The 17393-nt window shown below is 36.7% G+C and overlaps 1 protein-coding gene and 1 pseudogene across 1 annotated transcript; one reads left to right on the top strand and one right to left on the bottom strand.

The window, feature by feature from the left end:
* Positions 1–1380: 1380 nt before the first annotated feature.
* Positions 1381–6208, bottom strand: LOC136236025 (phosphatidylinositol:ceramide inositolphosphotransferase 2-like; annotated as a pseudogene).
* A 5633-nt stretch (positions 6209–11841) lies between these two features.
* On the top strand, positions 11842–15570 carry LOC136235352 (aspartate--tRNA ligase 2, cytoplasmic-like). Its single transcript, XM_066024981.1, has 5 exons — positions 11842–12406; positions 12927–13037; positions 13197–13310; positions 14336–14626; positions 14701–15570. Exons 1-5 carry the CDS (start codon positions 11915–11917, stop codon positions 15301–15303), a joined length of 1611 nt encoding a protein of 536 aa, XP_065881053.1. The 5' UTR covers positions 11842–11914; the 3' UTR covers positions 15304–15570.
* The last annotated feature ends 1823 nt before the right edge of the window (positions 15571–17393 follow it).

Genomic DNA, 17393 nt, shown 5'->3' with positions numbered 1-17393 from the left:
GTAATTGAGTTTTTTATAATTTGTGATTTGTTATTTGTTGTTGGTTTGTCAGTGTAAGAAGAAGTTTGAAGACAAAGCACACAAAGTTGAGACAGAATTCCAAGTAGTTGATTTCGTGGCTTCTTAAGTACCGAAGAAGAATGTTGCTATTGAGTTGTTATAATGTGTTTTTGGTGTACTTTGAATGCTAAAAATTTGCACATTAATATTTTATTTTTTTGGTACATTTTAGATTTGTAGTTTTGAACATTTAACATGTCAAATTTAGGTGTATGTGGCATTGACATAATAGGAATATTTCGTCTATTAAGGAGGATTCCCCGAATACCTAAAATAAAGATGATCATCGAAAATGTCAAATATTTGATAGGATCCATTTCGGGAACGTGGAATGTAAGAGAAATTCAATCTTGTATATTTTATATTTGTAGTTTTAGAACATTTAATAATTGCAGTATTGATTTATTTTGGATATTAATAGATGTTTTAAATGTTTAAACTTAGTTATTATCATATTCAAGGGCATGTTTTTGGTTTGTTCTGTTTTGAGTGCTTTTCTTTAACTTACCAATTTTCTTTGCAATAACATTGTGTATAACTTTAGTTTACCAATTTTCTTTGCAATGACATTGTGTATAACTCTTTGGTTCACTTTCTTTGCAATGACATTGTGTATAACTCTTTGATTCACAATTTTGTTTCCTGCTCATTAAATAAGACCAATGATTAGCCATATTTTTAGAATTTATGTTTGCGTTAATGTTAATTGGTAGTGCTTCATATTAGAATTAGTGTTTACTGCTATCTACGATTTGAATTAAACTTAGTAATATGCAACATGTAAACTCAAAAGCAGTAGATACAACTCAAATCAGTAAGAATTTGAATTAAACTTATAATAGAGCCAAAATAGGACAAAATGTGAAACGCAAAACACACATTGATTTCAATATAATGAACACGATGAATGCAATTACACAATAATATTATTACAGAAAAAGTAAAGGCATGCATATAAGTAATATGCATGCTTATTTTTTACAATCCCTGAAAATACAAGGTAGAGTTTTGCTAACAACTTAATTCATATGAGCAGAGTGGGACGTCCATAGTGGGAGAGAAGTTGAAGAATCCATGTCATCTACATCGGGAGAGCAGTTGAAGAATCCATACCGCTGCATTTAGAAACGTCAATAAGTTCAGATTTATACCAGGGCATATGAGGGAACACTCTAAACAATTCCAGGAAACACTCTAAGCAATTTCAATAGCAAGGAAAATTTGCTTGATACAATGTTGATGACATCGTTATTGTTTCAAGAGAAGGCAAAGATTGCAAAATGTACACATGTGTTGCTCATATTTTCATTTTCTTTAGGATTACAAGTCAAATATACCACCACTATCCATATTAGATTCATTCCTGAGATATAATTTGTAGTAGTCTTCTCTGCTAACTGATTCCATTATATACACTTTGTTCATTGCATCACTATCTCTGTAAACTGTTTTCGGATCTTCTACAATCTTGTCATTCACTTGACTTCTCTACCTCCAATCTGCATGGTCTCGAGCATTCCCATTAATGATATTGTGATTCCCTTCTTTGTTTTTCGAGTCTCTGTCTTTGTTACTCAATGGCAACATTAGAGATGCAACTCTAGTGGAACAATTGGGGAGTTCTGGTAATTTATTATCTATAAAGAATACTATTAAATTGACAATATACCACACAACAACAATATCGTCTACATAATGTTTGCATGATGATATAATTAAAAGGCTCTGAACAACAGCAACCAACCAACCTAACTGCTTTATAAACCTTTGTGATCCATATTTCTGGTACGTTAGGATAAACACCAGGGTAAATATCATATGAGATGAAACTATCAAAGCACCACAACCATATACTATTCCCCAAAAATCAATAACCAACACCTCCAGCAAATTTTCAGGATGTGGCACTCAATGTGTTGGGAGGCATTGCTTCCTCAATTGCCTAGGTGCCAAGAAGAGTGTCGTTGTCCTACTTAAGAACACTTGATCAGGAATTTATAGGCTCAAGTTGAATATAAACTTTCCTATAACTCACTAAATTGTTCTTCTATATCAATATGAACCTCAATAAGACTTCAAATTGCAAAATTTCATAAGGAGATCCAGATTGCAGTTCAAGCAAAGCATGAAAGTCTCTTACCTAAGCCCAGCTACTAATTTTGTCATGTGCCTATTTCAAACTTGTGCCCTGTATGTTCTAACGCTTCGAAATCGGTTACTCATATCTTTGTGAGCTTTATGACAGCAAGGCTTGCCTGGGCTGAATTTTTTGGGGATGATAGAATGAATGGAATTCAAAATTTTGAAGATTGCCTTAAGGAGTTGTTGCGGGCTGCGCCTAAACCTCTAATTGGTGAGGTGTTGTTCTTGATTTGGAGTTTATGGAATAGAAGGAATAATGTGGTTTGGAATGCTGTAGCCATTTCTTCATCTCAGATTGTTTTACTAGCTCGAAGAGCTTGGTTCGAATGGTCTCAAGCTCGGGTTAGTCACTCGTTGGTTGCTGATGGTCAGATAGCATGATCTGGAAAATGGAGTCCACCTGATGAGGGTAAGTTTGTGCTTAATGTGGATGCATGGATTTTTACTACCGATGGGTACTGTTCCTTTGTTTTTTTTGCTTTGAGATCATGAGGGACCACTATGCCATTTTCCCTTTCACATGACACAAGATACATGACAAACATTTGTTTTCGTGTCGTCTGAATATTTTTCGTGACAGTATTTTAACTGTATTTCATCTGAAGACGAAATAAAAAATGCGCTCGATTCTCAGATGACATTACCATTACAGAATCCTGTCATCCAAAGAAAACGCGCATTTTTGTTAAATTTGATGCGCTCAACAGATGACACTTCTAATAAATGAATGTCATTGTATGCCGAAAATAAAAAAGCGGCAAATGAAATTTCACTTACGCGGCCATACCAAATTTTAAGCGCTCTATATCATTTGACTGAAATTTCAGCTGATATATAAACCCTCTCTCAATCCCAAACCCCAGTTTAGGTTACGCAAGCTTCATCCCTCTCATCCCTCTTATCCCGCTCTATCTCCGTGGTTGATTTGAACATGTAATCACTGGGTGAGCTCGAAACATGGTACCGGTAAGCCATATTTTCTTCGTTCCTAGCTGTATTAGAGTATCATTGTTCCTTACTCTATCTTTTCCTCATCCGATTTACTTTGATTTATGTCGATTTCAGCAGATGGTATAATGATTTTGTGATTTTCAGACCTATCGTTGAAAGGTTTAGATCTCTCGCTTAGCTACAGTGATTTTATCGTATTTAGATTCACTGCTGTAAAGCTTGGGTCTTTATCTTTTTTAATCTAAGGCAAGGTAGTGCCTGATACAGTAGATGGTATGAACTCATCTGATTCCTTTTTATTTGAACACTATTTGCAGGGATAGTAAGAATGCTTCAGTACATGGGAAGACTGACTGAAGAGATTGTCCATCAATTCATGCCTTTAGCATATGGGAAGATTTCTTTAACTTACTGAATATATATTAATGTTATGTTGGTTTGAACTGATTGGTCATGCCTTTAGAAGAGTGATTATGTATGTTTGATGTACTGTTTTTGTAACCTAGAACTCATTGATTTAGGAAACTAGCCTGATTTAGTATATATATTGTTATGTGGGTTTGAACTGAACGATTACATATATGTATGATGTTTTGGGTGATGATGAAATGATTGGTATGAACTGGTTGGTTAGATATAACTGTTTAGGAAGCTAGGACTCATGGAGTTTATGTATGAATGATCATTAAACATGTGGCTGATTAGGCATACTCTAAAGCTTTCACTATTCATTGAGATTGGCACTACTCTTACACCTATGAGTTATACTGCTAGAAGTGATTGAGTATGTGTATGTGTATGAAACATGTTTATGTATAATGTTCTATTGATGTTTATGTTTGAGGTTCTGTATGAGTATGTGTATGATTGTTCATTTGGGCATGTAGCTTATTCATCATGCATCAAGTATTAGAGGAACATTGTAAAAGGGTCATTAAGCATGTGGCTGATTAGGCATACTCTAAAGCTTTGAATGTTCATTGAGATTGACACTACTCTTACACCTATGAGTTATACTGCTAGAAGTGATTGAGTATGTGTATGTGTATGAAACATGTTTATGTATGATGTTCTGTTGATGTTTATGTTTGAGGTTCTGTATGAGTATGTGTACGATTGTTCATTTGGGCATGTAGCTTATTAATCATGCATCAAGTATTAGAGGAACATTGTAAAAGGGTCATTGAGCATGTATGAAGCATGTATTAAAAGGTAAATTTAGGCTAATTGCATGTACTGATAAGATATCACCATACTCTTTTTTATTTGAACATGACATATGATGATAAGTAAGGAATAAGTTGTCTTGAATAAGTAAAGAATAGACATGCACGAATAAGTTGTCTACTTGTTATAGCATGTTCACTTGAATAAGTTGTCTACTTGTTATAGCATGTTAGGCATACTCTTAAAGCTAAAAATGTTATGAACTCAACTGGCTCATTTTTATTTGAACCTGACCTATGATGATAAGTAAGGATTCTGAATGCAATTCGTTTATGAAGCATGTATGAAGCATGTATTAAAGGGTAAATTTAGGCTAATTGCATGTACTGATATGGCTTGCAAATGATAAGATATATTTTGATTAGATAGAATATACATATACATACGAACTGAATAACAAGCTCTACATAAAGGGTTATGTATGTGCATTGGCCATACTCTTACTATGTTCTTTTCCACTCGGTTTGATATCGTAACAACAACATTAAAGATGGTGATAGGTTTATGATGCATTAAGCACAAACATAGTCCCTTGTTTTGACAGCATCATAAACCTCATTACCAAGTTTAGAGTACCACGAGTACAACCCAAGTGGAAGGAGCATTGTAAAAGGGTCAGTTTAGTCTAGTTGCACATACATACAAACTGAATAGCAAAGCTCTACGTTATATTATAAAAAGGGGGATGAGTGTTGCCTTTCGATTGACAGTCCAAAGTTCCTTAGCTGTTTTGACTAGTGAAAGGAAATTTGGAATTGGAATGAGAACCACATTTGGATATCACATTGCCTTTCAAGTCTCCTTTCACTTAGCCAAGACAGCTTAGGAGATTTGAACACCCTTCATATTCAGCACAAACAAAGTCCCTTGTGGTGACATCATCATAACCCTCATTACCAAGTGGAAGGAGCATTATAAAATGGTCAGTTTAGGAGCACAAAGCTTTACGTTATATATTACAAAAGGGGGGGAATTAAAGGTCCAAAGCTCCTTAACTATTTTGACTATAGAAAGGAAAATTGGAATTGGAATGAGAACCACATTTGGATCTCACATTGCCTTCTGATTCTCCTTTCTCTTAGCCAAGATAGTTTAGGAGATTTGGACACCCTCATATCCACTTTGCATACTCCTCAGTCCATATCCAGGCGATCCCCTCATACTCTTCCATGTTGCTGCGGTATTGCTCAGCAACTGCTTCTTGGCCAGGATATGGCTCCTCATTGTGGGGCTGTAGAAGTAGACCATATATGTGCCACAGACACTACAAAATGCATAGAATAATTAGAACAAAAATATGATGTTGTATGTTTATCAAATGAAATAGATAAATGGTCGTATTATACCGTGGTAGTGGAAAAGTGATGGTTATTAAGGATACGGGGAAGTTGAATCAACCCCTGAGGAGCCACGTTAGGATGATATATCCTATTCCGGAACCAAAACTGAGAATAAGAGGAGAGATTTATTAGTGTATGTTTCATGTAGGTGATTATATCTTACTGATCTGAGTTAATATTACTCTTGCAGGTCTGTTTGGGAAATCCGGAGGGTAGCTGATTCTGATTCAAACACACCCCTTTCATATTGGGTGTATTGGGGGCCTTTCGTCCTGATCGACCATGTGAAGAAAGTACCATCGAGAGGACATGTACGTTATCACCCAAGAAGAATCATTAGAAATACACAGAAGAAACCAGGAAGGGTTACGGAACAACTATGGATTGACATATGTACCATTGATGGCCAGAAGCCACATTGGGTTCTCATTGTACAACTTATTCAAGTCAGCAATTATGTCTCTTAGAGTTTCAACAAGGGGATTCATTGTTGGTAAGTTTTCTGGTTGTTGAAGGTATGATTCTGAATTATGATGCATATATTTATAGTGATATGATTGTGGTAAGTGAAAGGCCGTGAAAGGGAAAGGGTCACGTAATTACTACTAAGTTTAGGGTTGTGTGTAATATTAATGACCTGCTTGGCTTTTGCAGATACCAAGACCTTTGGGATTATAGGCCTAATTATTACTCCAAGATATGGATTGACTTATGGAAGATTGTTATTTTTTTGTGTTTTAATTCAGAAATGTATTGGTTATTCAAGATATGGACTGACGTTAGGCACAAATGTAAACATATTATGAGTATTGGTCTCCAATAAAATTAAAACCATTGATATACAAAATTTAATCTTCATATTTTAGAATGTTTCTGTATTCAGGTATAAAAACCAGAAATTCAAACGAGGAAGAAGACATAAAGTGACATTTTAATTTTCAAAAATGTCATCTAAACAGCAATAAAAAGACATTAAAATTAATGTTTATGTCACATGAAAAAAAATCCTTTGACATGATTGATTAAGACGTGTACCATCTAAACAGGCTATAACGGCAGAAATTATTATACGAACTATCATCTCAAATTAAATATGTCAATTTCCCACACGCTAACCTGACGGTTTTAATTTTCCCCGGGCAGAGGAATCCGTCAGGGGGATCCTATGAGCCCTTTCCTTTTTGTTATTGCTATGGAGAGGCTCTCTCACCTGATTCAGGATGCGATTGATAATGGGAGTTTCCACCCTGTGGCGATCAACAGCTTCTGTCCCTAGGTGACTCACTTATTCTTTGCAGATGATGTCCTTATCTTTCTTGAGGGTAATGAGGAGCAGTTGAGAGTCATTATGGATATTCTGGATTGTTTTTGTTCGGCCTCTGGGCAGAAGCTTAATATCCAGAAATCTAAGATGATGTGCTCTAAGAATATGAATCAGAGAGTCTGTAAGAGATTAAGTGATCTCTCAGGTATTCCTCTTACTGATTCTCTTGGGAAGTATCTGGGCGTTCCCCTCCACAGTGAGCGTGTGTCTAAAGGCTCCTTCAAAGAGACTTTGGATAAAGCTAATTCGAAGTGTGTCACTTGGAAAGCCAAGACTCTGTCTCTCGCTGGCCGCCTCACGTTAATTCAATCTGTTAATTGTGCTGCTCCCAATCACATCATGCAGGCTTGTAAGCTTCCGGATCTTGTGCTTAATGATCTTGACAAGATTAACCGTAGGTTCCTGTGGGGGGAAGCTGCGGAGGGCAGGAAGATCCATCTTGTACCTTGGAGTGAGGTTTACTAGCCTAAAGATTCTGGGGGTCTGGGTATTAGGAAAGCAAAGGACAATAATAAAGTTTTATTAATGAAACTCCTTTGGCGTATGTGGCAAAACCCCTCCTCTCTTTGGGTTCGCCTCCTTTGTGGTAAGTATCGGAAAGACAAAATCTTCGGGGGCCCGAAGGAGAGAGTTGCTAATTGTTCCTTCCTCTGGAAAGGACTTAGTGCTGTGTTTGATGAGTTCTGCTCGGGAGTTGGCCTGGAGGTGGGGAATGGTAAGTCCATTAGTTTCTGGTTTGATAACTGGATTGGGGATAAACCGTTAATTGAGGTGTGTTCTTCCCCCCCGCCTAGTGATATACGCAACTGGAGGATTGCCGATGTGGTTGACTCGGAAGGGGACTGGATCTGGTCAAAGTTTGATACTTTTTTTAGCCTTAAGACTCTCCTTAGAATGCGGGGAGTGAAGGTGAGTAATCAAGAGGAAGACTTGGATAGGCACTGTTGGGCGCTGACTAACAATGGAGTTTATTCTTGCAAATCGGCTTTGAAGCTTTCTCTCTCTTTAGATCTGATCCTCCCTCGGATGTGTGGAAGTCGATTTGGACCCTTAAAGTTCCTTTCCGTATTAGGAGTTTCCTGTGGCTGGGCGTTAAGGACAGGCTTCTTACTAATTCGGATAGGCACAGAAGGCACTTGGCTGATTCTGGAGCTTGCAGTAGATGCAGAGGCCATGTTGAGACTTTGTGCCATGCTCTTAGAGATTGCTCTAATAGTAAAGAGGTTTGGAGGAAAATTCTCCCACGCCATATTTTCTCTTCCTTCATGGCACATTCTGAGGTCGACTGGTTCTCTGATGGTGTTAGAGGAAAGTTGCTTCCATACATGGAGCATGGTGACATTTTCTTTGCTATTATCTGTCACCAAGTTTGGAAATGGAGAAACGAGGTGATTTTTGGAGATAAAACTGTTTTTATGACAAACTTAGCTGATTTCTTCTCGAAAAAACTTTTCTCTATTATCGATGGTTTCAAAGGAGAGTCCCTTGCCAGAGCCTCTCAGTGTTGTGATGTCCATCTCGTGGGATGGAGCAGGCCAAGAGAGGGGGTTGTGAAGCTGAATACTGATGGTTCCTGCCTCAGTAACGGTAAGATTGCGGCTGGAGGTGTGCTTAGAGATGCAGGGGGCGCATGGCTTTCTGGGTTCTCCCAGAATTTAGGGTTGGGTTCTTCCTTTTCTGCGGAGCTCTGGGCTATTCTTACTGGAATCAATCTTGCTAAAAGGCTGGGTGTTAAGAGGCTCTCTGTGGAGTCTGATAATTTGGAAGCAATCAAAATGATTTCTGAGAATCATTCTATGGGTCTTAACAGTCGCAACCTCATCAAAGCTATTATAAGGCTTTGCTCCTCCTTTGAGTTCGTAGAGTTCAGACACATTTTTAGAGAGCAGAATCGTGTTGCTGATCGCTTGGCGGCGGCGGGCCATGAAGGGACGTTAGGCGTTACTACCCTTCCTGTTTCCCCTAGTTTCATCTCGCATCTTCTCTTAGAAGATAGGATTGGGGTTAGCTTCCCTAGGCTAATTCCTGGGTAGTTTGTTGTTGTTCGTTTTTCTTTTCATTTTCTACCAAAAAAAAAGGTGACGACAGTAATAAATAAGCTGCATCGTAACAAGGGTAAAATGACAGTAAGAAAATAGACTAATATCATGTGTGATGACGAAACATGACAGAACCTGACTGTCGTCTGAAGATGCAATATATAGATGGAAGCGAGCCCCGTGACAGATTTATATCTTGCAGGACGATGATTTTTAACCATCGTCTGAAGAGGGTTTTGGCGTAGTGGGCGGTGCTTGGCTACGGCTCATAGGGCGTTCATTGGTTGTTTCGAACTGTTAACGGTGGAGATTATGTCAATAAAGGAGGCGTTAAGTTGGCTCAAGGTGATGGTCATCGGAAATGTGCAAATTCAGTCTGATTGCTTATTAGTTGTTCAAGCTATTATTCATCCTGCTTATGATCTGTCATATCGGTCGAGTTTGATTATTGATTGTATTCATTTGTTACATGATTTAGTTGATTGTTCTATTTCATTTGTAAAACACTCATCGAATAGGACTGCCCATGCACTTGCTAGAGCAGTCGTATATGTGTCTGTGCGGGGAGAGTGGCAAGCGTCGCCTCCGTTTCTTACTAATGTTCTTGTTTCTGATATTGGTTAATAAAGTCTATTCTTTCAAAAAAAAACCCCATTTTTGTGTAACAATTTTTTATTATTATAATTGACTAATTCTCACTAAAAACTTCAACTTTTAAGACATTTAAGACATTTCAGAAGGTAATCTAAAATATGTAATCATATATTTAATGTACAAAGAATATATTTACATGGTTCATTTGTATATTTATAAATAGTATATTAACTATCTCCTTAGCTAGGGTTTTGAACAATAATTAAGCAAATAATTACAACTTCATGTGATTCACGAATCATGATATTGGCCTAACATTCATTCAACATCTATTGAATGCTCTTTCATAGCATAAACAATTCTTGTGCAAATTCTGTATCTTAAAGATTTTGGTTCACATTCCATATATTGAAGATGTTGCAAGTAAGTAGGAGAGATAAGGTTGTGAAGCTCAACCGCATTAGCTGAATTTGGAGTCATTGAACGATAATTTTTTTAAAAAAAACTTTGACTTGGACATTTCTACCTACTGTAAATGAATCGAACACCTATTGATCTCAATATTGGTAGCTTTAGCAGGTAAGAGTAATGGTCTTATTTTTTGAATCTGTGATCACAATACCGCAATCAATATGGAGCATCTCGATATGGGGGTTTTACAAGGTGAGTTATTATTGTGCCAATATGAATATCAATAATAGTCACGATATGGAGAATAGTTTTGATATAGGGACATAAATACATGGATACTTGAAATATGTTATGATTGTTGATATGAACGTGAAAAAAACGCACTGGTTACAAATATATCATTGGGCTTATTATTTTAAGTAAATTGATAAGTTTAATCCTAATATGATGTCAAATGATTGTTGTCAGTTAATATGTTAGATAAGTTTGATGGTATACTAAGTTGTGTGAGATATAATGTTTTGATATTTTGTGCATGTATATATGAGGATGCTGTGATTTATTGAGTTGACAACTCAATTTGTGCCACGTTGATATTTTCAGATTGAAGTTCGGTTTGACAGAAGAGTTTCTTGTTAATATTGTATTAAGTTGGCAAGCCATATCAACCATTCATTTCCCTAACATGTATATTAGTTGTTTGGGAAATATTTATCTATTTTTGGGATATTATCACGTTAGTTAGTGGATTTGTAGCTTTCGGGCAAGTATATTTATTTTGAAATTGGTGTTTTGAATTTCCATATTTTCACCATGTTGTAATTTGAAAGTCCATGTCGTCCTAACTGTGTTTTAGAAGTTTCAGTTTTCAACTTATGACATTAAATTTATTGATATTTATCTTTATCATGGAGTTCGATGATTAAATCTGTTTTTGAGGCTGTCAGCAATGTGATATAAAGGCGTGCTATATGTGGTCAGAGAGATGGGGTTTGGCACGAGAGCATCAATTTTTGGATTCCTAGAGAATATTACAAAGTGTTATTCCATTTTAGGAACCATGAACATGATTCTTTCAACACTACATTTCACATTTAAGAATTATGTCATCCCATGGAAATGATTCTACTGGCCAGACATCTAGTGAAGGTTTAGTAGGTTAAAATTCACTCGTTGGGTCGGGTGGTAATGCTTTAAGAGGAGCACTTGACATGATTTAGGGTATGTAATGGTTTTCCAAAACCATTTTTATGATGGAAGCTCTAATGCAAGCACTATTTCAGAATGTGCAAGCATCGTTGGCTTTGACATTTAACCAATTGATGATATTTGATTGGGGATCATTGTTCACGGGTAGATATGATGGCATTGCCTTGAAGGCAAAACAATTTAGATTCTTACCGATTATAAGAATTTAATTCTTACATGAAGTTAAATTTGAGACAAATGAGGTGGATTGAATTGTTAAAGTAATATGATTATACAATTGATTAACGAAACATTCTATGAAATCATGAATCTCGTTATCTTCTCTAAACTTGTGTCTTATATCATCACTCTTCAGCAATATATTAAAGACACGTATACACACAAAAATAATAATTAAAAAGTTTGAAAAAATTGTGAACGATTTATGAAGTTAGATGTAAATTTTTGTTGAGTGTTTGAAGAACAAGTTCAAAGTTGAAGAGCTATACGTGTAATTTACCCTTTAATCCCAAGTTGCAGCAGCGGCGGCACTTATATGGATATAGACTTGTACAAAGAGTAGAAAATACGCTTACAAAAGGTCACAAACTGATTAGTTCCTCATTTCGCCCTACCAAATGGAGCCAGGAGACGACGAATCAGCCAAAGCCATAAGCAAGAAGGCGGCAAAGAAGGAGGCCGCTAAGCAGGAAAAGTTACGCCGCCGTCAGGAAGCTGCTTTGGCTTCCGCAACTACGTCTCTTACGGTTGAGGACAAGGAAGATCCATTGGCTGCCAATTACGGTGATGTGCCGCTATCTGAATTGCAGTCGAAAGAGGAGGCGGATCTCAGCCACTGGACAAGAGTGGGAGATCTAAATGAGGATTTGAAAGATAAAGAGGTCTTGATAAGGGGACGCGCCCAGACGACAAGGCCCGTCGGTAAGAAAATGGCTTTTGTTGTAATTAGACAGAGAGGCTTCACTGTTCAGTGTGTGGTCACTGTTCAGGCTGACTTGGTCAGTGATAAGATGGTCAAGTTCGCGGCAGGGCTTAGCCGTGAAAGTATAGTCGAAGTTCGGGGATTGGTTTCAGTCCCTTCTGATCCTATCAAGGGAACTTCACAGCAGGTTTGTGAATTGTTGTTTTGTTTTATTTCAATTATATGCGTTAAATTAGGGTTCTTAGATTAGGAAAAAGAATAGCATTGAATAGATTTGGGAGTTGATAGGTTAATGGAGCCGAGAGTTAGAGGAGGAAATGGGAAATGGGAAATGAAGGATAAAAGTTAACATTGCTTGGAAGTTTACAGAATCTAAATTAGCTCCCATTAAAAAAGTTTCCATTACTCCCATTAACCCCCAATCTGGAGGTTAAGTATTAGAGTTAATGGGAGTAAAATGTTAACTCCCATTGACCTTCATTCACTCTCCAAATAGAACTTCCAAACAAGGTTAATCTAATATTTTACATTCCATTGCTTTCATTATCTTCCAAATGTAGATAAAAGAAAATTACTAGAATAAACCTTGTTCACCTATATATCTATGGAGAGCTTAACGTTATTATCGTTACTATTCCCTGAAAATTGATCTTTTCATGTTGCAAAACAGCTACTTTTTTTAAGCTGTTCCTTTTTCTTGCATACAGGTTGAAGTTCAAGTGCGGAAACTCTTTTGTATTAGCAAAGCTCTGCCAACACTGCCTATTAATATTGATGATGCAGCTAGAAGTGAGAAAGACATCGAAGAAGGTTTGCAGGTACAGGTTTCTTTACTAATTTTTCTCTTTAGCTTGATAAAAGAACGAGGAAGGTTTCTGATTCTGCATACCACCCGGATAAACACAACTTTGTACTGCCAGCTTGATTAGAAATTGTATGCTGTAATGACATTTGTTGGACTTTTTTGAATGGTGTAGGCTGGAGTTCAATATGTCCGGGTTAATCAGGACACCCGCTTGAATTACAGAGTTCTCGATATTCGAACACCTGCTAACCAAGGGATTTTTCGTATCCAGAGTGAAGTTGGGAGTGTGAGATTCTTTGTTATTTCTTTATTCTATATTCCTTTAACTATCTTTCCTTTTTTGGCAATGTTCTCGACGTCTGCATTTGCATGCTTGTTTTATAGGTTAGATATTTCAGGATTGGCATGTTTTGTCCAAGATGAGCATGCTTGTGAAATATTCACTGGATCATCGGTCTTGTCTTGTGTTTGTATAGTTGTTTTTGTTTTTAAATAATGGGTTAACTAATTATATGCAAAAAGTGGTCTTTCAGTAATAATAGAAACTAGTGAGTCTGCATGTTGTCAAGAACGAACTGTAGTTGCATCAAGTAGCTCAATTGATCTTGTGAAACTTGTTTTGCAGTTGGACTGTCATGTGTAAGTTCATGTTGTTCTTTATTTTTTTCCCCAAAGGTTCAAGTGTTCATTCCTTATGGTTGTTGACAGGAAGTTGCGAAGTGGGTCCATTGTTCTTCTAAACCTTGTTTTGGAGTTGGACTGTTGTGTGTGCTGAATGTTAATGAACATTTCAATGCTGTGTTTGACTACGTATTTTGAAGATCTATTTCAGCATCATATTAACTTGTTCTGGACGCAAAATTTTACTTTGTTATATTATTTATTGATATTCAAATCATGAGTTAAATATTACCTTGGTCTTCTTACAATATAAGTGAAATATCCGACTCTTCAAAGCTCATTCTGCACTCTTTTTCTTTTTTAAAAGTATGTTCATTGAACTTGTGCATTCCACTGCTCTAACCTTGTTCTCATTAATTTCTTTTCCCTTATAATCTGTGTTTGATTAAATTTACCTATCTCCTTTTATGCCTGTAACAAAAGAATTTCTTTAGCACTTCTACAGCTGCTATTTCATCCCACAGTTTTTTTTTTTTTTTGAAGCAATCCCACAGTTTTTATGCTGTCTCAGTTATATGGTGAATATGCTATAGGTCTACATGCTGGGCTTAACTTTAATTTTATCATCTTCCCCTATTGCATTTATACTTTCTGAGTATCTCTTTTCAAACAAGTTACACTAATGTGCAGATATTTAGAAAATTCTTAGAATCAGAAGGCTTTGATGAAATCCACACCCCAAAATTGATTGCTGGCTCAAGTGAAGGTGGTTCTGCTGTATTTAGACTAGACTACAAAGGCCAACCTGCATGCTTGGCTCAGTCTCCTCAGCTTCACAAGCAAATGGCCATATGCGGGGATAAAGAGCGTGTTTTTGAGGTTGGTCCTGTTTTCAGAGCAGAGGATTCGTACACCCACAGGCATCTGTGTGAGTTTGTTGGTCTTGATGTTGAATTGGAGATAAAGAAACACTATTCCGAGGTGGGATTTAGTTTTTATTTGGTTGTCATTTGAATTGAGTGATGTAACATTGAACTTGAGTTTCCTCTGTGCAGGTAATGGATATTGTTGATCGATTATTTGTCACAATGTTTGACTATTTGAATGAGAGGTGCCCGAAGGAACTTGAAGCTATTCGGAGGCAATATCCATTTGAACCTTTGAAGTACCTGCGGAAGACTCTACGGCTAAAATTTGAAGAAGGGATTCAAATGCTCACTGAAGCAGGAGTTGAAGTTGATCCTTATGGAGACTTGAACACAGAAGCAGAGAGAAAACTAGGCCAGCTAGTTTTGGAAAAGTATGGGACCGAGTTTTACATACTTCATCGATACCCTTTAGCTGTCAGGCCATTCTACACAATGCCATGCTACGATAATCCAAAATATAGTAATTCCTTTGATGTCTTTATTCGAGGTGAGGAAATCATTTCAGGAGCTCAACGTGTCCATGTACCAGAATTGTTGGAAGAACGTGCAAAGAGTTGCGGCATTGATGTGAGTACCATAGCAACATACATTGATGCATTCCGATATGGTGCACCTCCACATGGTGGGTTCGGAGTGGGGTTAGAACGTGTGGTGATGTTATTCTGTGGTTTGAATAACATTCGTAAAACATCGCTTTTCCCTCGTGATCCTCAGAGGATTGCTCCATGATGTGATGTTATCTCTAAATAATGAGAGCCTCTGCCTTGAGAAGGACATTGTTTTGCCATATTAACAGCATTCTGGACTATCTAAAGCACTTGAGAAAGGTGTTTGATATACTTTTTTTTTACCGTGTTTTGAACTCGGCACTTTCCAGATCGTTAATTCATTGTTTGCTTGTACTTTATGACACAGCTTTACATCCTGCCGATATCAGTGAGCTGTGAACGATGTTAGATGCTATAATCTGGTTTTAAATTTTTCATTTTGGAAGAACTTTCATTACCCTACGAGATTATAGTTGCATGTGATTACTATTCTGCTGATACCTCCTCCCATCATGATTCATGAGTGGAAACAGTAGCATGAGGATTTTGTGTTTTATTGGAAGTAAAACAGGTACATAGCAACAAATGTAGATTCTAATAATTGCTAACATTGTTCCATGTTGGCATAATATGTTTTACTTTATGTCCCATTTATGTTCTTCGCTAAGCAAAAGGTTGAATAAATAATCAAAACGAATTGCTTCCAGTCGTGCTTTGCTGACCGAACAAATGGCCTATAGGAAGGCCCTAGCCACAAGATCATCTTCACTCAATTTATATGTTGAGATGGTATCATCGCATCGACAGAGGCCTTGTAACTGAGTGAGGCAAGAGTGTGTTAGAGACAAATGTTGGAATCCAACTTAACATTTGTTGGTGTCTTTGTTCCCAATTGTCAAACATCGGATTGGGAGTATTGTCAGGTAGGGTCTTAGGTGGTGGTGGTGGTGGTGGTGAAGAATCAAGGTGGTGTCCTTTAACAACAAAGACATGTGCTCTCCATAGCAAGGTTATTTGATGTGAGCTTCATTGGATGTGGTTATTTTCCCATTTGGTTTAGTTGTCCTTTAACATCGATGGAAATAAAATTCGAACAACAGATGAGGAAAGGAAAAAGCTTGTTGCTGCTAGAAATAGCACCCTGTTCCTTGTAAAACAGGAATTAGGAGCTGTTTTTTTTATATTTTACCAAACACTGTTATATCTATTTTAGGCAAAAGAACAGCTGAAAGAGGTGAAACAAACACCTTAGTTTTCTATTATTGACATTAAGTTTAAACATACACAAGAATAATAGTATCCACATGCACTTTGGTTAACCAAATGAGTTTAATTTGTTACCGTTAGATCTAAATAGATTTAGTCTTGCAATATTTTTAATCTCTGTCCTAAAATTCTAATAAGACTAGATCTAAAAGTGACTAGTTAAATTTATTTAATCAGTCAATATCTTTGTTAATAATATTGTAACTGATATGGTAATTAATGACTTTTGGGCTTAGCAAACTAAGACACAGGCCCATTAAATAGCCAAACATCGGTCCAGCCCATTAAGAGGGATCCTTTCGGAAGAATGAATTAAGCAATATGCGAGAGAAGCTTCAGACTTTAAAGGATGCGTTCAACTCTGCTTTATTGTAGAATTATAGGGTCCAAAGCCTATAAGGAGCTTGCACTTGTATAAGCACGCAAGATCAATGGTAAATAATCCTCTATAAATAGCACAGAAATGAGAACAACAGATACGTGAATTAATATTCATTTCTCTACTACTAGATTGCTTTCAAGTTGATATTCTCTCTAAGATACCCACTGACTTAAGCATTAGAAAAGTTCGTGGGATTTCGATTTATGTCTAACGATGTTTTGTGTTCTCAAATCATTAGAGGTCAGGGCCGGCCCTGAGCCTAGGCCAGGAGTGCACTGGCCTAGGTCCCATGGCTGTAAGAGGGTCCAAATATTTTTTTTTATCAGTTTTATATACTTATGCTGTAAAAAATTTATACTAAAATTAATAAGTATCTTAGTGGTTAAGATCACGATCTCTTTGTTTTGCTGCTAGTTTGCTTGTTCTTTTGTTGGTTTTGCTTTTTTTTTTTTCGCGTCTGCTGTTGATTTAGTTTCCATTGTACAAAAAAAATTGCTTTCTAATATATATATATGTTAATATTAAGAAATTTATATAAAAATTCACTTTTTAAAACTTATTTACAATTATGTCAAATAATACTTTTTTTATCATCAAATAATACTTTTTAAATTAGGTCAAAC

This window comes from Euphorbia lathyris, chromosome 7 (assembly GCF_963576675.1).
Source record: "Euphorbia lathyris chromosome 7, ddEupLath1.1, whole genome shotgun sequence".
Lineage (NCBI taxonomy): Eukaryota > Viridiplantae > Streptophyta > Magnoliopsida > Malpighiales > Euphorbiaceae > Euphorbia > Euphorbia lathyris.
Note: the sequence above shows the minus strand (reverse complement) of the source record. Positions and strands in the feature narration are given on the sequence as shown.

Coding starts and splice junctions, on each gene's coding strand:
- LOC136235352 (XM_066024981.1), top strand. CDS start 11,915: ATGGAGCCAGGAGACGACGAATCAGCCAAAGCCATAAGCAAGAAGGCG. Junction 12,407..12,926: donor TCAAGGGAACTTCACAGCAG/GTTTGTGAATTG, acceptor TCTTGCATACAG/GTTGAAGTTCAAGTGCGGAA. Junction 13,038..13,196: donor ACATCGAAGAAGGTTTGCAG/GTACAGGTTTCT, acceptor TGAATGGTGTAG/GCTGGAGTTCAATATGTCCG.